General features: G+C 46.0%; 2 protein-coding genes across 2 annotated transcripts in view; both read left to right on the forward strand.

Moving 5' to 3' along the window:
* Window positions 1-806: 806 nt before the first annotated feature.
* Window positions 807-8,160, forward strand: B9D2 (B9 domain containing 2). The gene is made up of 3 exons (XM_087727505.1): window positions 807-1,062; window positions 2,699-2,824; window positions 7,289-8,160. The coding sequence occupies exons 1-3, from the start codon at window positions 975-977 to the stop codon at window positions 7,600-7,602; spliced, it is 528 nt and encodes a 175-aa protein (XP_087583631.1). The 5' UTR covers window positions 807-974; the 3' UTR covers window positions 7,603-8,160.
* Window positions 8,161-15,181: 7,021 nt separating this feature from the next.
* TGFB1 (transforming growth factor beta 1) overlaps window positions 15,182-26,134 on the forward strand; it is a 30,267-nt gene continuing 19,314 nt past the window's right edge. The window contains exon 1 of the mRNA XM_087727347.1: window positions 15,182-16,243. Coding sequence (XP_087583473.1) covers window positions 15,841-16,243 — 403 coding nt within the window. The 5' untranslated portion in view covers window positions 15,182-15,840. The remainder of the gene's footprint in view (window positions 16,244-26,134) is intronic.

A 26,134-nucleotide genomic window follows, 5' to 3' on the forward strand; every position in this document is an offset into this window, starting at 1 on the left:
TGACGAGCCGAAGGACAGAGGATGGAAGTGTGATCTTCCTCCTCCCATATTTGGGCATACCAGGGGTTGTGACTTTAAATATATACCTTTCACCCTGGCCTGGCTGATAAGGAGTTGAGGCCTGTAGATCAATGGTTAACACGTCTGCCTAAGAGGCAACAGAGCACAGGTTCGATTCCCAGCAAGGGTATGGCTAGCTGATGAGAGCTAAATAGCTTGAAATAGATCTATACTAGTCTCCCTTTATTTATTTATCAGCACAAATATAACATATATTTGTACTTTCCTGCACTCTCCTTGGGAGAAAGCTTTTGAAATATAGATTGAAATTCATTTCTCTCTTTATCTCTATCAATATCGTACTATTTATCTATCTAGCTATATCTATCTTTCTCTCTCTCTCTCTCTCATCTATCTAGCTATATGAATTTCAATTGTATTTTTATCTATTTATTTATTTATTTTTGTGTGTGTGTGTGTGTGTGTTTTAATTGCACACAGGCCAGAGTCCTTCAGATGGTCAGCCTCAACATTTCACAAATAAACAGGCTGCAATCTGATTTACCCTTCCCTCAGCCCAAGGAAGGAGGGGAATTACCCATGAAATGAAGAAAGGGGAGGAAAAAGTGAAACAACACAACCAAAACTCCAAGGCCGCTCCGGCCTTCTGTCCACCCGCCGCCCGCCGGCCCCTTTATTTATACCCCACTTCTAGGCCACGCCCCCTCCCCCCCACGCACCAATCCGGAAGCGGGACGGCCGAGGCGTCTTGACTACCGCGGGGAGGCTCCGCCCCTCCTCCTCCTCCTCCTGCTCGCGCCCCGCTTGGGCCGTTGCTGCGCCGCCTGGATCGTTGCAAGCAACCGGGGCCGAAGCGGGTCCCGGGCGGGGCCTGACCCGGGTTTAGCCCGAGCCCCGCCGCTGCATCGAAGCCTGGTTTCTGCAACCGCTCTGGCTCCGCCCGCCAAAGGGCCATGGCCGAAGTGCACGTCATTGGCCAGATCGTGGGAGCCAGTGGATTCCCCAGCAGTTCCTTGTTTTGCAAATGGGGGATCCACACAGGTGGGTGCGCGGGGGGGTGGGAGGCGGGGGTGTCTCTCTGCGTGGGGGGAGGACAGGTGGGGAGGGAGCATCCTGGGGTGCAAAAGGGGCAGTTGGGGGGGTCCCCGCTTGCATCCCCCCCCCCCAAGAAAGGGAGGGCTGGTTATTCAGTGGGGAAGGGAAATGCTCCATTCAGGGCAGGGTCTCTGCGGGATATCCTGGACTTGGATGGGAGGCCACGAGGAAAGACCGCCTTTGGGGAGCTGAAAGGCACCCCAAGAAATGAGATTGTATTGCCCTCAAGAGATCCACAACTTGGTGAATGAAAGCAAGGGGGGGGCTGGACTAGAAGACCTCCGAGGTCCCCTCCAATGCTGTTTAGTAAACTGTAATATGCTGTAAGAATAAAAAAGAAAGAAAAGAGCAAATAAAACACACAACTTGTGTGTTGCAATCACGAGATCCACAACTTGGTGAATGAAAGCAGGGGGGTTGGGCTAGAAGACCTCCGAGGTCCCCTCCAATGCTGGAAGCAGGGCAGGGTCCGTGGGATATCCTGGACTTGGATGGGAGGCCACGAGGAAAGACCGCCTTTGGGGAGCTGAAAGGCACCCCAAGAAATGAGATTGTATTGCCATCAAGAGATCCACAACTTGATGAATGAAAGCAAGGGGGGGTTGGGCTAGAAGACCTCCGAGGTCCCCTCCAATGCTGGAAGCAGGGCAGAGTCCGCGGGATATCCTGGACTTGGACAGGAGGCCACGAGGAAAGGGGAGCTGAAAGTCACCCCAAGAAATGAGATTGTATCGCCATCAAGAGATCCACAACTTGGTGAATGAAAGCAAGGGGGGCTGGACTAGAAGACCTCTGAGGTCCCCTCCAACGCTGTTGAGTAAACTGTAATATGCTGTAAGAATAAAAAAAAAGAAAAGAGCAAATAAAACAACTTGTGTGTTGCAATCACGAAATCTACAACTTGATGAATGAAAGCAAGGGGGTTGGGCTAGAAGACCTCCAAGGTCCCCTCCAATGCTGGAAGCAGGGCAGGGTCCGCGGGATATCCTGGACTTGGACGGGAGGCCACGAGGAAAGGGGAGCTGAAAGGCACCCCAAGAAATGAGATTGTATCGCCATCAAGAGATCCACAACTTGGTGAATGAAAGCAAGGGGGGGCTGGACTAGAAGACCTCCGAGGTCCCCTCCAATGCTGTTGAGTAAACTGTAATATGCTGTAAGAATAAAATAAAAAAAGAAAAGAGCAAATAAAACACACAACTTGTGTGTTGCGATCACGAGATCCACAACTTGGTGAATGAAAGCAGGGGGGTTGGGCTAGAAGACCTCCGAGGTCCCCTCCAATGCTGGAAGCAGGGCAGGGTCCGCAGGATATCCTGGACTTGGGCGGGAGGCCACGAGGAAAGGGGAGCCGAAAGGCACCCCAAGAAATGAGCCTCTTAACTCTTGTATTACAATCACAAGATCCGCCACTTGGTGAATGAAAGCCGGGGGGGCTGGACTAGAAGACCTCCGAGGTCCCCTCCAACTCTGTTATTCTTTAAAGGTTAAGAGCGCCAGGAGCCAAAGAAAAAGGAATGCAAAGTTGGCTTGCAAGGGATCCTTGGTGCTCTCTTTAACGACGGCCGGGTTCTTCCCTCAGGTGGAGCCTGGAAGCTGCTCTCGGGGCTTCGTGAGGGGCAAACACAGGTCGACCATCCCCAGTTGGGTGACGTGGCTTATTGGTGCCACCCCATCGATGTCCACTTTGCCACCAAAGGCTTGCAAGGTAAGGAGGAGGAAGCGGTTGGGGGGGAGATGGACGTGGCCGGATAGCTGTGAATGGCATCCTGGTTACCCCGACTACTGGAGAGCCAGTTTGGCCGAGGGATCAAGGCGCCAAGCTAGAAACCAGGAGACTGGGAGTTCTAGTCCCACCTCAGGCAGGGAAGCCATTCTGGATGACTTTGGGCCTTTCACCAGGAGACTGGGAGTTCTAGTCCCACCTCAGGCAGGAAAGCCATTCTGGATGACTTTGGGCCTTTCACCAGGAGACTGGGAGTTCTAGTCCCACCTCAGGCAGGGAAGCCATTCTGGATGACTTTGGGCCTTTCACCAGGAGACTGGGAGTTCTAGTCCCACCTCAGGCAGGGAAGCCATTCTGGATGACTTTGGGCCTTTCACCAGAAGACTGGGAGTTCTAGTCCCACCTCAGGCAGGAAAGCCATTCTGGATGACTTTGGGCCTTTCACCAGGAGACTGGGAGTTCTAGTCCCACCCCAGGCAGGAAAGCCATTCTGGATGACTTTGGGCCTTTCACCAGGAGACTGGGAGTTCGGTTCCACCACAAAAGCGCGTAGGACAAAATCGCGCTCGACAAAAGCGCGCTGTGACGTCATCACAGCGCGACGAAAAAGATCGAAAAAATGTAAAAATAAAGCTAAAACCTTCCCCTAACCCCCCCAAACCTAACCCTAAACCTAACCCTAACCCTAACTCTTAACCTAACCCTAAACCTAACCCTGAACCTAACCGTTAAAGTAACGAAAAACGTAACGCTAACCCTTATCCTAACCCTAACGCTAACGCTAACGCTCTAAAGCTAACCCTAACCCTTACCCTTACCCTAACCCTAACCCTAACCCTAACCCTTACCTTTATGTGAATCGGCTTGCTTTAATTTAATTTTTATTAATTTTTATTTGAATTTTTCGATCTTTTTCGTCGCGCTGTGATGACGTCAAAGGCGCGATTTTGTCGATCGCGCTTTTGCCGTCCGCGCTTTTGACGGGTCACGTGGGAGTTCTAGTCCCACCTCAGGCAGGAAAGCCATTCTGGATGACTTTAGGCCGTTGACCAGGAGACTGGGAGTTCTAGTCCAACCTCAGGCAGGAAAGCCATTCTGGATGACTTTGGGCCTTTCACCCGGAGACTGGGAGTTCTAGTCCAACCTCAGGCAGGAAAGCCATTCTGGATGACTTTGGGCCTTTCACCAGGAGCCTGGGAGTTCTAGTCCAACCTCAGGCAGGAAAGCCATTCTGGATGACTTTGGGCCTTTCACCCGGAGACTGGGAGTTCTAGTCCCACCCCAGGCAGGAAAGCCATTCTGGATGACTTTGGGCCTTTCACCCGGAGACTGGGAGTTCTAGTCCAACCTCAGGCAGGGAGGCCATTCTGGATGACTTTGGGCCTTTCACCAGGAGCCTGGGAGTTCTAGTCCAACCTCAGGCAGGAAAGCCATTCTGGATGACTTTGGGCCTTTCACCCGGAGACTGGGAGTTCTAGTCCCACCCCAGGCAGGAAAGCCATTCTGGATGACTTTGGGCCTTTCACCGGGAGACTGGGAGTTCTAGTCCCACCCCAGGCAGGGAAGCCATTCTGGATGACTTTGGGCCTTTCACCAGGAGACTGGGAGTTCTAGTCCCACCCCAGGCAGGGAAGCCATTCTGGATGACTTTGGGCCTTTCACCAGGAGACCGGGAGTTCTAGTCCCACCTCAGGCAGGAAAGCCATTCTGGATGACTTTGGGCCTTTCACCAGGCGACTGGGAGTTCTAGTCCCACTTTAAGACAGGAGAGCCAGTCCTTGGGCCAGTCCTTCCCCCTCAGCCTAACCTACTTTACAGGGCTGTTGTTGTGAGGAAAATAGGAGGAGGAAGGTGTGCGGGATCTGTTTGCTGCCTTGAATTATTTGTAAAAATAGCAAAAGAATACAAACAAATATTTGTTTTTTTAAAACAATCCCGATGGCATCACCTACGTATGGGATCCTTGGTGCTTTTTTTAAGTAGATGGCTTCAGAAGAAGTCCAGACAAGAAGGTATATAGAAAGCTTTTCCCTTCCCTTTGGAATTCAAAGGTAGACTGCGCTGGCACAGAGAGGCTCCCTTTTTTTCCCTCCTCTTCCAGGGCCCTTCCATCACTCCGTTATTAATTCCACCCATCCGGGTAGCATCGGATCCCTGAAGTTAGTAAGCGGCCGTTTGTAATGGTTTTATTTATTAGGTGCTTAATACGAAGCGCGACAGAGGCGAAAAATAAAGACAACCGATGCAATAAATATTGCAAAGGGTTATAAATCAGGAGGCAAGCAGCTTTCCAAATTAAGTTTCTCAGCTTGAGCAACGCCAGAGCTGTTTGTCTTCCGGAGAGTTCGGTTTTGAAGCTGTTTGTTGGCACAAGGCAGGTTTAAAAGGGGGGGGGGGGGACAGGCCTTTCCTTGGGGAAAAAATGACCTTTTTGACACCCCCCCCTTCCAACTCTGCTATTAACCACCTATTTTTCTTCCTAGTTGAATGGACAATGCACAATTATTAAAACTGGCCTCTAGAGTTCCCTTTATGAAGAGGATAGATTTTGTGCCCGATCCGAGCCAGTGATTCAAAAACCAAAATTGGTCCTAATGATGAAACAGGAACTGAACTAGAAATGGGAAAGGGAGAGGACGGGATGGGTCCAAGGAAATTTGGCTGAATAGACAGAAGAAACAGAAGGATTTGGCTGTTCAGTGCTGCTGAATGGCCCGTGGATTGTGGTCATTGTTGGTCCAACTTTAGCAACTTTAAGACGTGTGGACTACAACTCCCAGACTTCCCCAGCCAGCATGGAGCTTTCTTTCCTTCCTTCCTTCCTTCCTTCCTTCCTTCCTTCCTTCCTTCCTTCCTTCCTTCCTTCCTTCCTTCCTTCCTTCCTCTTCCTTTTTCTTTCTTTTACTGCCTCCCTTTTCTTTCTTTCTTCCCCTCCTTCCTCCCCTCCTTCCCTTTCTTCCTTCTCTCCCTCCCTTCTTCCTTGCTTCCCTCCATTTTCTTTCTTTCTTTCTTTCTTTCCTCCTTCCCTCCTTCCTTCCTTGAATTTCTACAACACCCATCTCACCAATTGGCAATTGTCAGCAACTTACAATAGAATAAAAGTTCAAGCGAGCTTTAAAAAGCCATTAAAATCAGAATTAAAAAAAAAAATTCTGATGGACATCAATCCCTTTCAAGGATTGATTTTATACAAATCACTAATGATTTATTTTCTAGGGTGAAGAAGACAAAGATTGCGGCGAGGGTCCTTTCGGACCATAACCCAGTCTTGACGGAATTGGGAAGGGTAGTGCAGTCAAGAAGGTCTTGGAGGTCGAATGAGAGTTTATTTTGATATGAAAAGTATATTAATGATTGTAAAAAAATTGCCATCTGAATACTTTGTTCTGAATATGAATAAGGGTATATTCATGGAATTTGTAGGGGATGTAAGTAAAGCATATATGAGAGGAGTACTGATGAATATAAACAAAATACACAGACATAAACAAGGGCAAAAATGAAAAGAATTGGAAGAGGAAACCAAAAGAAAAATTTGAAATGTGTCCAAATTGTGTTACAGAGGGAAGGAGGGGGACAAAATTAAGGGTTTAGAAATAGACAGATACTTAGATAAAGAGATAAGGCCCCTAGTTAGAGAAGAGTACAGGCAAAAGTTCAACCAACAAATAACTTCTGGGGAAATCCTGCAGGTAATCAAACAACTAAGATTAGGAACAATGTAAACTGCTTAAAGTTTGTGTAATGGTAAGAAGCTGAGTTCAACGCAGAGATTTTACTGACTTTTTTTTTCTCTTTCTTTTTTTTCTTTCTTTCTTTTTTTTAAATTTCCTTGGTTTTAATATATCTTAGACTGTGTTTGATAAAAAGCTATACCGGGTACGGGCTCTGGGAAGTCAGGGGGGGGGGAAGGGAGGTGGGGTCATAGGGGGGAGGGGGGAAATATAGTATGTGCCAGAATTTAAAGTAATATGATTGCACTTGTATACTGTTGCCTTTTTAATTCTAGTGTAAAAATAAGAAGCTGAATATATTGATAGATAGTAGAAATACACCGAAGGGAGGAGCAGAGGGAAAGAAGAAAGAGGGGTAGAGAGGGTGGGAGAGAGGATCGGAAGGAGGGTGAGATGGAAGGGAGGGAGTGTATTGGGAGAAAGGAGTGATAGAGGGGGAGGGGAAGTAGGGTAGAGGGGAAGGTTGAAAGGGAGAAAGGAAAGTTGGAGGGGGGTGAAAGAAAGGGTGTATGGAGGGTTGAAGTGGTATATTGGTCTTGTATTTTGGGGAGTATTTTTGACAAGGATGGCTGTGTTTATTGCTCAATGTTATATGGCCCCGGTCATGCACAGTATATATGTGACTGTATGAAATGAAAATGAAACATATTTGAGGAAAAAAAATTAAATTCAAAACCAACAAGCAGTCTTGTTTTTCCTCTTTCCCCGCCAGGTTGGCCCAAGCTCCACGTCCAGGTGTGGCACCAGGATGCTTTTGGGCGCACCGAACTGTACGGCTACGGCTTCTGCCACGTGCCCTCCAGCCCCGGCTTCCACCAGCTGGACTGCGTCACCTGGCGCCCGCTGGGATCTTGGCAGGAGCAGCTGTCCCAGTGTTTTGTGGGAGGGGGCCCGCAGCTCGTCAGCAGCGACCTGATCTACACGGGGGCCGACCGCTACCGCCTGCAGACCAGCGCCATGGGCACCGTGCACTTCCAGCTGGCTGTGCTACTCCGTAACTTCGATCGCTATGGGGTGGAATGCTGAGAGCCGAGGATGGAGCCCCTTCGCTGGGCTTGGAGGTGGAAGATGGGGCCGGTGATGATCCAGGGCACGGCATGGAGGCAGCACAAACCGCCCCTTTCTTGCTCCAAATTTCCCCCAAACGCATTTCTGGCAAGTCCCAGAACAGATTGATAACAAATCCCCAACACAAACCTCAAAACAGCCTCTGGCTGCAATTAGCCCAGCACTGTCTGCACCAAGGCTGCACGGCAAGGAACCCCAAATGTATTTGGCAAAACGAGAACAGATCAAGGGGTTCAGGGAGCAAAAGATCCAGGGAATCAGTCCAGAACGCCAAACGGAATGCAAGAACTCCCAACGAACGCCCCTCCCCACAGCATTTCCTTAAGTCTCATTCCCCAGGTGTGCCTTGTGAAGGTGGGAGGGGCACACTCCTCCCGAGTAGCCTGCTCCGTCTGCGCTGATCACGCCTTCTCTGCACTCTCCGGGCTCTTGGATCAGGAGGAGGTGGTTCTTGCTCCTCGCATGAGCTCTGCCTCTCCTGTTCATCCTTACTTCTTCCGGAAAGCCTTTCTTGGACCGACTTCCCCAGTTTCCTCCAAGGCCAACGGAGCTGCCCTTTTGATCGCTGTCAGATGTTGTTCCAGCTGGATGCGGGGGGCATGACAGGTCTGTGAATCCCCAAAGTTCAGGAAGGACTTGGGGCGAAAGGGAGGCTGCCCTCTCCCCCACCCGCTCTGGGAAGGAAGAACACCCCCCCACCCCACCCCGTTTGACCTGCGAGAATCACAAGCCATAACTCTGAACTTTTGAGCTCTGTTTTTGCAACCCAAGCTGCGATTCGTTGTTGGGCCCCGGGCTCGTTTTTCTAGTTCCTGATTTCCCTTCCGAGGGGCAGTTTTCAACTTTGGTGATGGTGCTTCTTTCAATCCCATTTGATTCAGTTTTCTTGCATGGAATTTTTGGGCGCTTGTTCTTCTGTTTTCTCAAGGAGGAAAAAAATATATATCTATTTTCTCATGAACTTTTAATTGGTTTTCTGTGTGTGTTTGTTTAAAAAAAAACCCGCTCCAATGAAAATGCCAGCAGTAACTCCGCAAACAGTGATCCTGGGCCTGATTTTGTGCTGTAGGAGGGGGTGCAATTTTTTTCTCCTTCAAATTTGGCAACTTTAAAGGTCTGTGGACTTTCAATTCCCAGAATTCCATTAGCTGGCTAGGGAATTCTGGGAACTGCAGTCCAGACCTCTTAAAGCAGCCGAGTTTCACACTGGGGTAAGAAAGCTTACCTTTTTATTTGGGAGAAATGAAAATTACCAGATTTAATAGCCTAAATTTGGTCCTATCTTGAGATGCTATAAGAGAGTTGTAATTCTGGCTGTAGCCAGGAGAGGTCACCAAAGCTGTAGTTTTGACAAAACAAGATAGATTAGATAGATAGATAGATAGGTAGGTAGATAGGTAGATAGGTAGATAGATATAGATAGATAGGTAGATAGATAGATAGATAGATAGATAGATAGATAGATGATAGTTAGATAGATGATAGATAGATAGATGATAGATATAGATAGGTAGATAGATGATCGTTAGATAGATAGATAGGTAGATAGATAGATGATAGATAGATAGATAGATAGATAGATAGATAGATAGATAGATAGATGATAGATATAGATAGGTAGATAGATGATCGTTAGATAGATAGGTAGATAGATAGATTATAGATAGATAGATAGATGATAGATAGATGATAAATATAGATAGGTAGATAGATGATAGGTAGATAGGTAGATAGATAGATAGGTAGGTAGGTAGGTAGGTAGGTAGGTAGGTAGGTAGATGATAGGTAGATAAATGGATAGATTGATAGATGATGGATAGATAGATAGATATAGATAGATAATGATGAATAGATAGATAGATAGATATAGGTAGATAGATATTGATTGATAGATAGATAGATAGATATAGATATAGATAGATATAGATATATTGCCAGAATTATAATTTCTTATGCTAAAACAACTTGTAGCTCGGTATTAAATCTGGTAATTCTCATTTATCCAAGACAAAGAGACAAGCTTTATTACCATGCAGTGCCGAACATTTCTTCCCCCTGTTTTATTTTTTTGGAAAATCTCTTCCTTTCGCCTCAAATTTCTAACCTGCGCTGACCTCAAAAGAACACGGGCAGCTTCACAAGACAAAAACCGCAACAGGCTGCATAAAACAATAACACAATATCATATAAAAACACCAACGGGCGTGTGGAGGGAACCACAAAACATCACGTACTCCGTCCCTCGCTACTAAAAAGAGAGCGATCCTGCCAACCGACTATAATTCCAAGTTTCCAAGGGGGAAATAAGCAGGTTTTTAAAGATGGCTTAAAGTTAGATTAAATGGGGGTGGGTGGGTGTTGTTTTAAAATGAAAATGGGAGTTGGGGGTTTGAAGAAGTAGCATCGTTGCCCACGTGGAGCCCAATCAGTAACCCAAAAACTGGTCACAAGTTTTGATTTCTATCCAGCCTGTTATAAATAGCTGGGCCCACCTCACAGGGTTGTTGTGAGGAGAATAGGAGAAAGGAATATTGGATGTGTTTGCCACTTTAGAGATATATGGAACCAGGGATAAAAATAAAAATCTAAAGGTTAGGCCATCAACCCAAAAACCAATCATAAGTTTTATTTTATTTCTGTTTTGCCTGTTCTAAACAGCTGGGCCCACTTGACAGGGTTGTTGTGAGGAAAATAGGAATATTGGATGTGTTTGCCACCTTAAAATCCTACATGAAAGAAGGGATAAAAATTAAAATTGGGGCCGAACCATCAACCCCAAAACTGGTCACAAGTTTTGATTTCTATTCTGTCTGTTATAAACAGCTGGGCCCGCCTCACAGGGTTGTTGTGAGGAGAATAGGAGAAAGGAATATTGGAGGTATTTGCCACCTTGAAATCCTATATGAAAGAAGGGATAAAAATCTAAAGGTTAGGCCCAACCAACAACCCAAAAACCAATCATAAGTTTTATTTTATTTCTGTTTTGCTTGTTCTAAACAGCCCAGCCCACCTGACAGGGTTGTTGTGAGAAGAATAGGAGAAAGGAATATTGGATGTGTTTGCCACCTTGAAATCCTACATGAAAGAAGGGATAAAAATTAAAATTGGGGCCGAACCATCAACCCAAAAACTGGTCACAAGTTTTGATTTCTATTCTGTCTGTTATAAACAACCCGGCCCACCTCAAAGGGTTGTTGTGAGAAGAATAGGAGAAAGGAATATTGGATGTGTTTGCCACCTTGAAATCCTACATGAAAGAAGGGATAAAAATTAAAATTGGGGCCGAACCATCAACCCAAAAACTGGTCACAAGTTTTGATTTCTATTCTGTCTGTTATAAACAACCCGGCCCGCCTCACAGGGTTGTTGTGAGGAGAAGAGGAGAAAGGAATATTGGATGTGTTTGCCACCTTAGAGATATATGGAATCAGGGATAAACATCTAAAGGTTAGGCCCAACCATCAACCCAAAAACCAATCATAAGTTTTCATTTTATTTCTGTTTTGCCTGTTATAAGCAGCCCAGCCCACTTGACAGGGTTGTTGTGAGGAAAATAGGAATATTGGATGTGTTTGCCACCTTAAAATCATAAATGAAAGAAGGGATAAAAATCTAAAAGTGCAATTTCTTTTCCAGCAGTGTTTTCCCAATCTTGGCCACTTTCAAGAGGCATGGACTTCAACTCCCAGAATTCCCCAGCCAGCTATGCTGGCTGGGGAATTCTGGGAGTTGAAGTCCATGCCTGGCTGGGGAATTCTGGGAGTTGAAGTCCATGCCTGGCTGGGGAATTCTGGGAGTTGAAGTCCATGCCTGGCTGGGGAATTCTGGGAGTTGAAGTCCATGCCTGGCTGGGGAATTCTGGGAGTTGAAGTCCATGCCTCTTAAAAATGGTCAAGATTGGGAAAACACTGCCTTGGAAATCTGCGATAGTTTGAAAAACGTTAAAAGATTGGCGGCCCCATTTCTTTGGTCGTTACAGGGAACGGGAATGAAGAGTTGCTGGATATGTGGCCGTCGCTAAGCGAGGACCTTCCACTTGGCCATAAAAGCCTGCTTCCAATTTTGCCTCCAGCTCTTGTTCGGATACGGGAAATCGATACCTGTTATCGGCTCCTTTTCACCTCTACCCAAAAGGCAGATTTTTATCTCCTTGTTTTGTGGGGTTTTTTTGGGACCGGCAATCTGGCCTCCAGGAGTTTCCCTCCCCAGCAACCCAACACAATGCGGGGTGTGCTTGTGTACCTTGCCGCTTTAGGGCAAGAGGACCACGCTGACCTGCTTCAAGGGCGTTGCAAAGTTAACACAACCCAGATCGAGCCGGACTCTCTATGGAATCTCCCGCTGGGAAAATTTTGCAAAGGAGGGAAGAGGTTTTCGGGGCACGGCGATTGTAGAAAGGCATATTCCATCATTACTATATTGGTTTTGTGTCTGTGCGCGTGTTTGTGTGTGTGTTTGTGTGTGTGTTTGTGTGTATTACAAAGAAATCCACCCATCACCAGTGGCTGAGTTAATACAAGGGGTAAACCTGATCAGGAAAAGACAAAAACGGTACGGATCGTTCTCAACTTACGACAGTTCATTTAGCGACTGAAGTTACGACCACACTGGAGATAGTGAACGTTTTTCACACTTACGACTGTTGCAGTGTCCCGGGGTGTGTGTGTGTCGCGTGACCCCCTTTTTGCGACCTTCTGACAAGCATTGGGGGAAGCCAGGTTCGCTGAACAACCGTGTGGCTAATTTAACGACTACAGTGATTCACTTAACAGCGGCAAGAAAAGACAAATGGGTCAAAATTCACCCAACAACTGTCTCTCTTAGCGACAGAAATGTTGGACTCAATTGTGGTCTTAAGTCGAGGACTACCTGTGTCCCTTGAGAAAGGGAAGAGAAAGAATTAATATATATTATTCTATTCTATTCTATATTCTATATTTATTCTATATTCTATATTATATTATTATATATTTATAAATAAAATAAATAATTAATATATATAATTCTATTCTATATTTACTCTATATTCTATATTCTATTCTATATTCTATATTATACATTCTATATTCTATTCTATATTCTACTATTATAATATATTTATAAATAATATAAATAATATATATGATTCTATTCTATTCTATATTTATTCTATTCTATATTCTACATTCTATATTCTATTCTATATTATACTATTATAATATATTTATAAATAATATAAAGAATTAATATATATTATTGTATTCTATTCTATATTTATTCTATTCTATTCTATATTTATTCTATATTCTATATTCTATTCTATATTCTATTATAATATCTTTATAAATAATATAAAGAATATATATTGTACTCTATATTTATTCTATATTCTATTCTATTCTATATTATAATATATTTATAAATATTATAAAGAATTAATATATATTATTGTATTCTAGTCTATATTTATTCTATATTCCATATTCTATTCTATATTATATTATAATATATTTATAAATAATATAATTATAGTATAGCATGCTGTAGAATAGAATAGAAAAGAAAATACGAAGAGTAGAGCAGAACAAAACAGACTAGAATAGGAGTCGTAGGGCACCTTGGAGGTCTTCTAGTCTGACCCCCCCTGCTCAACAAGAAACCCTAGGCCGTTTCAGACAAACGCTCGTCCAATCTTCCTCAGCTAAGTTACCTTGCAACACGCAGGGTAAACCTGCAGCCCAGAATTGGCTCTCACCAGGGGGGGAACATGGTTGGGATGCATTGGGGTGTAATTCAACCCCAAAGCCTCCCCCCCCCATCCCGCCTCCCCCACGCAGCTGCTCCGAAATAGCTCCAGCCACGGCCAGAATGGCCCCCTTGCTAGGCATGTGGGGAACCATCTTATACTGGGATAGGCGGAATGGAGGGGTGGGGAGGGGAATGAGGGACAGAGGGAGAAGCTGCGAAACTGACCCGGCCACTTGGATCGTAGCCAGGAAACTCCGTTTGAACCGAGAATCGATAAAGAGCTTATTTTTCCCCGCCCGTATCGTGATTTGTAAAAAGCATTGCTTCCCCCCCCCCCCTTTTAGCTCTGTTCCTCTCTGCCTTGGCATGGAGGGTGGCCCTGGGCCACTTCATGGGGGCCAATGGCCATTCAACCCATACCCTACCCACACCCGCCTCGTTCTCAGCTTCCGTGGCAAAGCCCAGAGGAAGAGACTCTGCCACCTTCCACAGTGGAGGTATGGCGAGAGGCCAGTCTGGAAATACAGGCTGCAGAATCACAGAGTGGGAAGGGGGGACCTTGGAGGCCTTCTAGTCCAGCCCCTGCTCAACTGGAGACCCTATAGATTGTCAGACAGGTGGCTGCCCAATCTCATCCTCCAGTGATGGAGCACCTACAACTTCTAAAGGCACACGTTACTTGATCAGGGATTATAGAATGAGAGAGTTGGAAGGGACCTTGGAGGCCTTCTAGTCCAACCCCCTTTGAATAGGAGATCCTATGCCGTTCAGGACAAATGGCTGAGCTTTTCTTTCTTTCTTTCTTTCTTTCTTTCTTTCTTTCTTTCTTTCTTTCTTTCTTTCTTTCTTTCTTTTCTTTTCTTTCTGTTTCTCCTTTCTCCTTCTTTCTCCTTCTTTTTCTCCCTCTTTCTTTTCTTTCTCCCTTCTCCCTCTTTTTCTTTCATTCTTTTTCTCTTTCTCTCACTCTTTCTCCCTTCTTCCTGTCTTTTCTTTCTTTCTTTCTTCCTTCCTTCCTTCCTTCCTCTTCCTTTTTCTTTCTTTTACTGCCTCCCTTTTCTTTCTTTCCCTCCTTCCTCCCCTCCCTCCCTTTCTTCCTTCTCTCCCTCCCTTCTTCCTTGCTTCCCTCCATTTTCTTTCTTTCTTTCTTCCTTCCTTCCTTCCTTTCTTTTCTTTTCTTTCTGTTTCTCCTTTCTCCTTCTTTTTCATTCTTTTTCTCCCTCTTTCTTTTCTTTCTCCCTCTTTTTCTTTCATTCCTTTTCTTTTTCTCTCACTCTTTCTCCCTTCTTGCTGTCTTTTCTTTCTTCCTTCCTTCCTTCCTTTCTTTTTTTTCTTTTCTTTTCTTTCTGTTTCTCCTTTCTCCTTCTTTTTCATTCTTTTTCTCCCTCTTTCTTTTCTTTCTCCCTCTTTTTCTTTCATTCCTTTTCTCTTTCTCTCACTCTTTCTCCCTTCTTGCTGTCTTTTCTTCCTTCCTTCCTTCCTTCCTTCCTTCCTTCCTTTCTTTTCTTTTCTTTCTGTTTCTCCTTTCTCCCTCTTTTTCATTCTTTTTCTCCCTCTTTCTTTTCTTTCTCCCTCTTTTTCTTTCATTCCTTTTCTCTTTCTCTCACTCTTTCTCCCTTCTTGCTTTCTTTTTTTCTTTTCCTTCCTTTCCTTTCCATCTTTCCCTTTTCCTTTCCCTCCCTTCCCTCCCCTCCTTTTTTTTCTCTTTTCTTTCCAGAGTAACTGTCCAGCACTCCCCCCCCCCCCCCGAGTGCGCTGGGTTATATACGGCACTGTGCTTTCCCTCCACTTCCTGGGTGGAGCCCGTGCCGGGGAGAGGCAAAAAAAAAAAAGAGAAAAAAAAGCTTTATAAACCTCCAAGCTCGCCCGTCAGCAAGTCCCGACAAGAGTGGTGAAATTACAGTCCTTCCAGCAGTGAAAGAAGACAGGAACGGACCAGTTGGCTGCAGGGAAAGAGGAGAAGTGGTGGCATCTCCCAGGCCTGCCCCTGCTCTCTCCTTGCCCCAACACCGCCTGCCTGCCTGCCTGCCTGCCTGCTAAGCTTGGCCACATTCCGGTGAGGTTCTCCAAGGCCTCCGGCTTGTGACAGCTTTCTCAACCGGTCTCAACCCTTCCTGAAGCCCAGCCGAAAGACCCCAGCGAGCCTCTCTCCAGAGCAGGGGGCACGAGAGCCCTCTGATCCGGTGCCAGGGGTTGAGTTCGGATAGATGCAGCATCCAGACACATGGGGTCCGTCGGCGGTGCCAGGCAATAGAGCGAGTCTGGAAACCGGCTGCCTGAAAAGCTGAGCTGGTCCGGACAGAGAGAATCAGAAAAGGGGGCATTTTGAGCCCTTCGGCTGGACGGCCCAAAGGGAAGAAGCTAAGAAGAAGGTCTCTGAGCAGCCACTTTCAAGAGCTTCCTTGGCTGGCAAGGAAGGAGGTTGAACCGCCAGTTCCTGCCAGCAGAAAGGCAAGAGGAAACGGCACCACCATGGGCTCAAGGAGCTGCGACAGGCCCCGGGGCTTCTCTGGGCCCCCGGGGGTCTTGGGCTGGCAGCAGCAAGCCACGGGCTTGGTCTTCCTTCTCCTAGTGGCCCTCCAGCAGCTGTGCTCCGTCTGGGCTTTCTCCACTTGCAAAACCTTGGACATGGACCTGATGAAACGGAAGAGGATCGAAGCCATCCGGGGACAGATCCTCAGCAAACTCAAGCTCCCGAAACCCCCCGAGGTGGAGGAGTCGGACTCGCAGACCCTACCCGAAGAGGTCATGGCTCTTTACAACAGCACCAGGGAAATCATCCGAGAGATGGCGGCTGAGGAACTCCAGGAGACCGTTCACGAAGAATACTACGCCAAGGAAGTGCACCGCTTCATGATGATCCCCGTTAGCGATGGTGAGTCTGCAGAGGGGATGGGGGAACGGGGGGGCATCGGATTAAGAGATGAGCAGAGGGGGAAGGGATCTTATAGGTCATCTAGTCCAACCCCTACCCCGCAGGGGACCCTACACCATTTCTGACAGATGGAGATCGGGGAGTTGAGCAAGTGAGAGAACCTAATATGTTCGGATGACGATCCTTGCCATGATGTCAAAGGTTGTTGCAAGCATCTCCCTGTTCCAGCTGGGAAATACAAGTGTTCTGTCTCATTCAGACAACCCCTGAGAAGCAGGTAACCTGTTGTAAGGTTCTCGGGCATTTCTATCCCCTCAAGAGGACTAGAAACCTGTGGGCCATACAGAGGCCACGAGTGAGACCTTTTTCTGCTGCCACGGGCCTGCATTTATCTCATTTTCCTGACGCCTAGGTGACAAGCAGCAATGTTTTTGTGAATACCCATAGTCCTTGACTTCCAACGTTTCATTTTACGACTGTTCAATGGTTGTTAACTTTCTCAGCAGCTTAGCGAACTGGCTGTTGGAAGAAATCATTAGGGCAGAGAACCGGTTGTTAAATTATTTGAATCCCACCATTGATCTAGTCCAACTCCCCCCCAAGCTGGAGACCCTACACCATTTCTGAGAGATGGCAGTCCAGTCTCTTCTTGAAAGCCTCCAGGGATGAAGCTCCCACAACTTCTGAAGGCAACTTCTGTTCCATGGGTGGATTGTTCTCCCTGTCAGAAAATTCCTCCTTCTTTCCAGGTTGAATCTCTCCTTGGTCACTTTCCATCCATTATTCTTATTTCTGGCCTTCGGATGCTTTGGAAAATAGCTTGACTCCCTTCCTCTCTGGGGCAGCCCCTCAAATATTGGAAGGCTGCTATCCTGTCTTCCCTGGTCCTTCCGTAGACTGGCCATGCCCAGTTCCTGCAACCGTTCATCGTGTGTTTTAGCCTCCAGTCCCCTGATCATCCTGGTTGCTCTTCTCTGCACTCTTTCTCGAGTCTCAGCATCTTTTTTAATGGTGTGGATGCAGTATTCTAGATGTGGTCTTACTAAGGCTTTACAGAGTGGTATTAAGACCCCACTTGAGCTTGCTTGTATCCCTCTGTTCATGCAATTTAGGATTGCATTGGCGTTTTTGGCTGCTGCCGCACACAGCTGGCCCTTCATGGTATTGGACCTGGGTACTTGAGAGACCGCCTGCTGCCAATCACCTCCACTAGACCGATTAGATCCCACAGATTAGGCCTCCTCCGAATTCCATCCGCCGGCCAGTGTCGACTGGCGACTACCCGGAGGAGAGCCTTCTCTGTGGCTGCTCCGACCCTCTGGAACGAACTCCCCGTGGAGATTCGAACCCTCACCACCCTCCAGGCCTTCCGCAAAGCCCTTAAAACCTGGCTGTTCCAACAGGCCTGGGGCTAAAGAGCTGTTGCCCCCGTCTCGAATGGTATGACTGTTGTGTGTTTTTAAATTATGCATTGTTATGTTTCGTTTTTATTTTTTTGTCTGTACCCCCCTTCCCTGATTTGAATTGTGAGCCGCCCTGAGTCCCCTTCTGGGGGAAAGGGCGGCATATAAATATAATCAAATCAAATGAAATCAAATATTAAGTGGTTGTCCACTAAGACTCCAAGATCTCTCTTGCATCAAAGGGACTAGGCTGGTTGGTTGGTGAGTGGGTTGGTCTGGGACACGGCCTCTGTGTCCCTGAGTGCAGGCTGAGTGAGCAGATCCGGTAGGAAGACGATGCTTCCTGCATTGATGGAGATAAAATAGGAGGAAGTATCTCCACCAGCTTCAGTTCTCACTGTTGGCAACTTCATTGACCCCCGAGAAGAGAATCGAGTGTTTTTTGGGGAGCCCCCTTTTGAAAAACCTGTTCCGGATTGGTGAGTGGGAAAAGGAACGCTCCAGATTCTGGAGGCTTTGACAAGTATGGTGCAAGGGTGTTCAACTTTTGGCAACTTTAGGACTTGTGTGGACTTCAACTCCCAGAATTCCCCAGCCAGCTGTGCTGGATCTGTCACTGGATCTTCTGGACAGCTGTTGGTCAGGAATGGTATGGCGTCTCCTGCTCGAGCAAGAGGTTGGACTAGTAGACCTCCAAGATCCCTTCCAATTCTGCTAATTCTGTTAATTTCACAAACTGTGGGAGAAACCCTACAGATGAATGGTATGGGAGTCTCCTGCTTGAGCAGGGGGTTGGACTAGAAGACCTCCAAGGTCCCTTCCAGCTCTTATTCTGTTCGATTGAAGTAGGAATTTATTTTAGTAGGAAAGGCCTCCTTCTGAACAAGCACAGAGACAAGAGCAGGTGAGGCTTTCTGATCCTCAGATTTATTATTCACTGAGTATTGCTGTTTGAGCAGGGGGTTGGACTAGAAGACCTCCAAGGTCCCTTCCAGCTGTTATTCTGTTTGATTGAAGTAGGAAATTATTTTAGTAGGAAAGGCCTCCTTCTGAACAAGCACAGACACAAGAGCAGGTGAGGCTTTCTGATCCTCAGATTTATTATTCACTGAGTGTTGCTGTTTGAGCAGGGGGTTGGACTAGAAGACCTCCAAGGTCCCTTCAAGCTCTTATTCTGTTCGATTGAAGTAGGAAATTATTTTAGTAGGAAAGGCCTCCTTCTGAACAAGCACAGACACAAGAGCAGGTGAGGCTTTCTGATCCTCAGATTTATTATTCACTGAGTGTTGCTGTTTGAGCAGGGGGTTGGACTAGAAGACCTCCAAGGTCCCTTCCAGCTCTTATTCTGTTCAATTGAAGTAGGAAATTATTTTAGTAGGAAAGGCCTCCTTCTGAACAAGCACAGACACAAGAGCAGGTGAGGCTTTCTGATCCTCAGATTTATTATTCACTGAGTGTTGCTGTTTGAGCAGGGGGTTGGACTAGAAGACCTCCAAGGTCCCTTCAAGCTCTTATTCTGTTCGATTGAAGTAGGAAATTATTTTAGTAGGAAAGGCCTCCTTCTGAACAAGCACAGACACAAGAGCTTTCTGATCCTCAGATTTATTATTCACTGAGTGTTGCTGTTTGAGCAGGGGGTTGGACTAGAAGACCTCCAAGGTCCCTTCCAGCTCTTATTCTGTTCAATTGAAGTAGGAAATTATTTTAGTAGGAAAGGCCTCCTTCTGAACAAGCACAGAGACAAGAGCAGGGGAGACTTTCTGATCCTCAGATTTATTATTCACTGAGTGTTGCTGTTTGAGCAGGGGGTTGGACTAGAAGACCTCCAAGGTCCCTTCCAGCTCTTATTCTGTTCGATTGAAGTAGGAAATTATTTTAGTAGGAAAGGCCTCCTTCTGAACAAGCACAGACACAAGAGCAGGGGAGACTTTCTGATCCTCAGATTTATTATTCACTGAGTGTTGCTGTTTGAGCAGGGGGTTGGACTAGAAGACCTCCAAGGTCCCTTCCAGCTCTTATTCTGTTCGATTGAAGTAGGAAATTATTTTAGTAGGAAAGGCCTCCTTCTGAACAAGCACAGACACAAGAGCAGGTGAGGCTTTCTGATCCTCAGATTTATTATTCACTGAGTGTTGCTGTTTGAGCAGGGGGTTGGACTAGAAGACCTCCAAGGTCCCTTCCGACTCTGCTCTTCTAAAAAGAAAAAGTTTTGAAGGCGGCCGGGAAAATCTTGATGCGAGGAAACGATCGATAAAGCCAAGAGCAGCGAAAATCAGCAGCGGCCATGCCAATTGGCCGATGGCTCATGTATGTTCAGACACTAAAGCTGGTCCTCCCCCTCTGAGACGTTGCTAAGCAAGGCGGTCGTTGAGTGAGTCGCGCCCCATTTTACGACCTGTTTGGCCACCGTTGTAAAGTGAATCCGGCCAGGTTTAAGCAAATCTGGCACCCTTCCCTGACTTTGCTTGTCGAAGGCCGACTGGGAAAGTTGCAAGTGGAGATCGCGCAGCCACAGGGACTCTGCAGTGGTCGTAAGTGTGGGAACCGGTCGTAAGTCACGTTGCTCAATGCTGTTGTAACTTTAAACGGTCGCTAAACGAATGAGTCCATTCTGGTTACCTGTAAATACAGGGAGCCCTCAAAACAATTCACTTAGGGACCATTCAAAGTTACAAAGGCACTGAAAAAGGATCGTTTTTCACACTTACGACCATTTCAGTGTCACGTGAACAAAATCCAGACGTTCGGCAGCTGGGGTTACACAATCCCCTTTTGCGACCGTCTGACAAGCAAAATCAACGGGGAAGCCAGATTCACTTAACAACCGGGTTCCTAACTAGCAAGTACAGTGATTCCCTTAACAACTGTGGCAAGAAAGGTTGTAAAATGGGGCACTTAACAACTGTCTCGCTTAGCAACAAACATTTTGGCTCAATTGTGGTTGTAGGTCAAGGACTGCCAGTATAGTACAATTCAATACAATACAATACAGTTCAATGCAATGCAGTGCAATACAACACAATACAATAGCAGAGTTGGAAGGGACCTTTGAGGTCTTCTAGTCCAACCCCCTGCCTAGGCAGGAAACCCTCTACCGTTTCAGACAAATGGCTATCCAACATCTTCTTAAAGACTTCCAGTGTTGGGGCATTCACAACTTCTGGAGGCAACTTCTGTTCCACTGATTAATTGTTCTAACTGTCAGGAAATTTCTCCTCAGTTCTAAGCTGCTTCTCTCCTTGATTAGTTTCCACCCATTGCTTCTTGTTCTGCCCTCAGGTGCTTTGGAGAATAGTTTGACTCCCTCTTCTTTGTGTCAACCCCTGAGATATCGGAAGACTGCTATCGTGTCTCCCCTGGTCCTTCTTTTCATTAAACTAGACATTCCCAGTTCCTGCAACCGTTCTTCATATGTTTTAGCCTCCGGTCCCCTAATCCTCTTTCTTGCTCTTTTCTGCACTCTTTCTAGAGTCTCAACACCTTTTTTACATCGTGGCGACCAAAACTGAATGCAGTATTCCAAGTGTGGCCTTCCCAAGGCCTTGTAAAGTGGTATTAACCCTTCACGTGATCTTGATTCTATCCCTCTGTTGATGCAGCCTAGAACTGTGTTGGCTTTTTTGGCAGCTGCTGCACACGGCTGGCTCATATTTAAGTGGTTGTCCACTAGGAGTCCAAGATCCCTCTCCCAGTTACTACTATTGTGCAAGGTACCACCTATACTGTACCTGTGCATTTCAGTTTTCCTTGCCTAAATGTAGAACCTTACTCTTTTCACCAATGAATTTCATTTTGTTAGATACAATACAATACAGTTCGATACGATACAATGCAATACAATACAATGCAGTTCAATACAATAGAATACAATACAATAGAATACAATAGAATAGAATACAATAGAATAGAATACAGTTCAATAGAATAGAATAGAATAGAATACAGTTCAATAGAATAGAATACAGTTCAATAGAATAGAATAGAATAGAATACAGTTCAATACAATAGAATAGAATACAGTTCAATACAATAGAATAGAATAGAATACAGTTCAATACAATAGAATAGAATACAGTTCAATACAATAGAATAGAATAGAATACAATGCAATACAGTTCAATAGAATACAATACAGTTCAATACAATAGAAAAGAATACAGTTCAATACAATACAATGCAATACAAAACAAACAATACAATACAATACAGTTCAATAAAATAGAATACAATAGAATAGAATACAATAGAATAGAATACAATAGAATAGAATACAGTTCAATACAATACAGTTCAATACAATACAATACAGTTCAATACAATACAGTTCAATACAATACAATACAGTTCAATACAATACAGTTCAATACAATACAGTTCAATACAATACAATACAATACAATACAAAACAAAACAATACAAAACAAAACAAAACAATACAATACAGTTCAATACAGTTCAATACAATACAATACAGTTAGTTGTCTGATCCCTTATGACCTTCCTGATGCCAAATTCACATACCTGCATTCTGACATCACAACGCAAGTTCTATCTTTTTGTACCTGCATCTAAACAACAACAACAACAACACACAAAACACATTAGGGAGACTTTGCATTTCAGTGCCATGCTACAAATCTCAGGTAACTCCCCAAAACTGGAAACAGCATCTAACAACTGAACCGGGCTTAACTTTTTTAAGCCTCCTCCTCCTGTAAGAAGCCAGGTTGGCAGCACCAAAAACGGGACACACGCGGAGAGGAAAGAGGCCAGCTGCCCACAGAAGAAAACCCTCTTTTTATTGCTTTGCCGGGAGGCAGCGGGGAAGTTTTCTCAAAACAAAAATAAAGTGGGCCTTGATTTCACTTCTGCAGCCCCAAACCGTAGTTTCAGGAGCAAGATTTTTTTTTTAAACAAACTTATTTTTCAGAAGAGGTTGGAGGGCACTTTCCAGAAGCTTTATCCTTATAATTCCCGGCTTCCTTCGGCATTTCTTTTTCCTCCCGGCTTGCATACGATGCTACCTTTGTAGAAATTCTTTTAATGAACCCGATTAGGGCCTTGGGAGAAAAGCTTTTTCTTTAAATTAAGCGGATGAATTTCTCTCTCGCTTTCGGTTTCTGCAACGTCAGCTGTGGCCGGGGGGAAGAACGGTGGCGGCTTCAAACGGAGATTGGTTGGGCAAACTCGAGGTCTCGCTTCCGGCGGTGAAATTGCTGGGCTCGCCCCTCCACAGGGCACGATGGGCCCCTTGGCCAGGTAGTCTTCGACTTACGACCAGAACTGAGAGCCCGACATTGCCTTAGCGAGACAGGAGGTTCAGTGACTTATTTTTTTGTTTACAACTTTCCTTGCCAGGGTTTTTTAAGCGAATCCCTTGCAACGACACCGTTGTTAAGTGGCTTTGCTTGCCGAAAGGTCGCAAAAGGGGATCGCGTGACACTCCCCGGGGGACACGCCGGCCGTCGCAAATAAGAATCAGCGGCCAAGGGTTTTCAATATGGATCGTAAGTGTGAAAAACGATCGTAAGGTATTTTAGTGACTTCAAACCATCACTAAATGAATGGCTATAAGTCAAGGACTTATCTCTCCCCTGCTAAAATTGGCCGATTGCTCCGAAATGTCCGATTCCCTCTTCTACCTTGCCAGTGGCGGACTCATAGAGGACTAGCAGCATGAGCAGGGCACTCGGTTGCCTAACAATACCTCTTAAAACAGCCGAAGAGGAATTGAACTGAGTTTCAAAGAATAACAGAGTTGGAAGGGACCTTAGAGGTCTTCTAGTCCAACCTCCTGTTCCAGCAGGAAACCCTATAACATTCTGGATTTATACATGTAGAAATTCACTTGGCACAGCCAGGCCTAAGTTGGCACCTTCCATTTCCAAATCCTGGCCCTCCTATCTGTAGGGTTCCCCCTCCGCAGCCCTTGGGAGGCAGAATTAACGAGGGAGTTTTTGTTCCTCTAGCAAGGCTTGAAGCTAAAAAAACAAACGGAGCAAGAAATAAGCTGGTAACCAAGTTTACTGTCGCCAAACCTTCGTAAGCCATGCTTTATGTCCACCACACGTAATAATTTGGGGTCCCTACTCGAGCAGGGGCTGCAGAAGAATACATTTTAAAATGCGATCCACACGAGAAAGAAGAAAATATTTATTCCTAAAAGCAAAAACAGTTTGCCTATTAGGGGCACCTGAAAAAAAAGGGGGGTGTACAGAAACCAATTTTTATAAGGGCAGCTTGTCCTGGTGTGGAAATGTCTGCACGCTGATTCTACGGTGATGCTCGAAGGGTGTGTATGTTTCTCGTCTGTGTGTAGGTATGTCTACGGGGATTTACTCTTGGGAAAGCGCAGTTTTCAATTATTATTTTTTGAAAATTTTATTAATTTCATATATACATTCACAATTATATGATCTCATAACTGTTATTAATAATATGTATTTATAACAATTTTTCCCCTACAGTTGACAATATACTTGAAATTGCTTTCTTACCATCCCATAACTCCATCTTATCTTACAACATTCCTACTTCTTCTTCCTTCCTTCCCTCCTTCCTTCCTTCCCTCCTTTCTTCTTTCCTACTCTCCTTCCTTCCCTCCTTCCTTCCCCCTTCCCTCCCCCCTTTCTTCTCTCCTTCTCTCCTTCCCCCCTTCCTTCTCTCCTACATTCCCTCCTTCCTTCCCTCCTTTCTTCTCTCCTCCTCTCCTTCCCCCCTTCCTTTCCTCCTTCCTTCCCCCTTCCTTCTCTCCTACATTTCCTCCTTCCTTCCCTCCTTTCTTCTCTCCTTCTCTCCTTCCTTCCCTCCTTCCTTCCCTCCTTTCTTCTCTCCTTCTCTCCTTCCTTCCCTCCTTCCTTCCCTCCTTGCTTCCCTCCCTCCTTCCTTCCCTCCTTCCTTCCCCCCTTTCTTCTCTTTCTTCTCTCCTTCCTTCCTTCCTCCTCTCCTTTCCCTTCTCTCCTTCCCCTTCCTCCCCTTTACCCTTCCCCTCATCCTCCCTTATCTCCGCATTTTTCAATTCAATGAACTCTATTTGTGTTGGTAGACCTTATCCTTCGATAGGTGGATTAGGTCCAGGGCCAACCTATTTGACAAAGTTTGTGCATTTGAGCCGATTGACTGAAATTTCAGCTAATTTCGGACACGGATCCACGGCCGCGTTTTTAAGCGAAGGTGGAAACGGTTAGAAAGAATAAAATAGATTTGGATAGAAAAATCCCTTCGTGGGCTGCAAAATCAGCACCCGGACTTCTCGGGGAACCGAGCGGGGAGAAGATAACAAGATGAGGTGGGGTGGGGGGGCGAGGGGGGGCATGAGAGGACAGATTCTTCCGTAAAGACGGGGGCTCCCACTCAGATTGCAGCCAACTCAGTCTTGGTTCAAGGTGTAATTACCTGCTGGGTGTGGCTGGCATGCCGCCTTAAACAAACCCACGGGCCCTGCAGGGATGGGTGGCACCTTGGATAGTTTTTGTGGTCTCGTAGAAGGTAAGATGGATTTATTTTTATTTTTTTTTACCATCCTGGCACGTGCCAACCAGCCCGGGAACTGGGAAACCGAGGGAGAAGTGGGGGGAAGGTTGTGTAGGCAGAAGAACATTTTTCCTTAGGTATGTTCTGTTGTGGGGCTGCAGAAAGAGAGAACCAGGTGTGTGTGTGTGTTTGTGTGTGTGTGTTTGTGTGTCTGTGCGTGCATGTGTGTGTGTGTATGAGATTCCCTTTATTCCCATCGCTCGACTCCCGAATATGGATCTCCCTTAATTTCCAACCCTTTGTATTATGATGGTAAGCGTGAAACCTTTTTCCGCACTTGCGACCACTGGAGCGTGCCGGAGTCACACAGATTCAAAGTCACGCAAGAGTCACAAAGACGGCAGCCCCAAGTGCATGCATGTGTGTGTGTGTGTTTGTGTGTTGGGGGGGAAGCACACGTTGTGGGGAAGGTTGAGAGAGAGACACACATCCGCTTAGCATGACTTAGCAAAGCCCTTGGGCTGCTGATAACTTGGAAGCTCCGAAGACGGATGTCCTGTGCCCCCTTTTCTCGGGGATAAGGACACCACACACCCCCCAGCCCTCTTCCATTTGTGGCTTCGGGTCCTTCTCCCCCATAAGTCCCATCGGGGCTGTTTTCTGACCTCCGACAGCAGCCCCGAACCAGGAGGAACCTCCTTCAAAGGGAGCCATTCCAGATCTGAAGGCTCAACCGTGGAGAGTTGCTGTCCACCTGGGCCCATCCTGGAGCGGGGAGTGATAAATTAAATTTATTTTTAGAGATTGGATAGCCATTTGTCTGAAGTGGTGTAGGGTTTCCTGCCTAAGCAGCGGGGGTTGGACTAGAAGACCTCCGAGGTCCCTCCCTAATCTTGTTATTATCATTCTAAATCCTCAGTGCTGATTTTTGTAGCCCACATGCCTCTCCAAATCTCCAATGTGGAGGTGCTTCACTCAACCCCTGTGGGTCTGGGGAGCTAACGTCCCATATTAT

The sequence above is a fragment of the Thamnophis sirtalis genome, unplaced genomic scaffold (genome assembly GCF_051295495.1).
Source record: "Thamnophis sirtalis isolate CommonGarterSnake01/CBP01778 unplaced genomic scaffold, rThaSir2_p1.2 scaffold_13, whole genome shotgun sequence".
NCBI lineage: Eukaryota > Metazoa > Chordata > Lepidosauria > Squamata > Natricidae > Thamnophis > Thamnophis sirtalis.

Bases quoted from the DNA above. Each gene is read 5' to 3' on its own strand.
- B9D2 (XM_087727505.1), top strand. From the start codon at position 975: ATGGCCGAAGTGCACGTCATTGGCCAGATCGTGGGAGCCAGTGGATTC. The intron at 1,063-2,698 runs GTGGGTGCGCGG...TTCTTCCCTCAG, and splicing joins CAAATGGGGGATCCACACAG to GTGGAGCCTGGAAGCTGCTC. The intron at 2,825-7,288 runs GTAAGGAGGAGG...TTTCCCCGCCAG, and splicing joins TGCCACCAAAGGCTTGCAAG to GTTGGCCCAAGCTCCACGTC.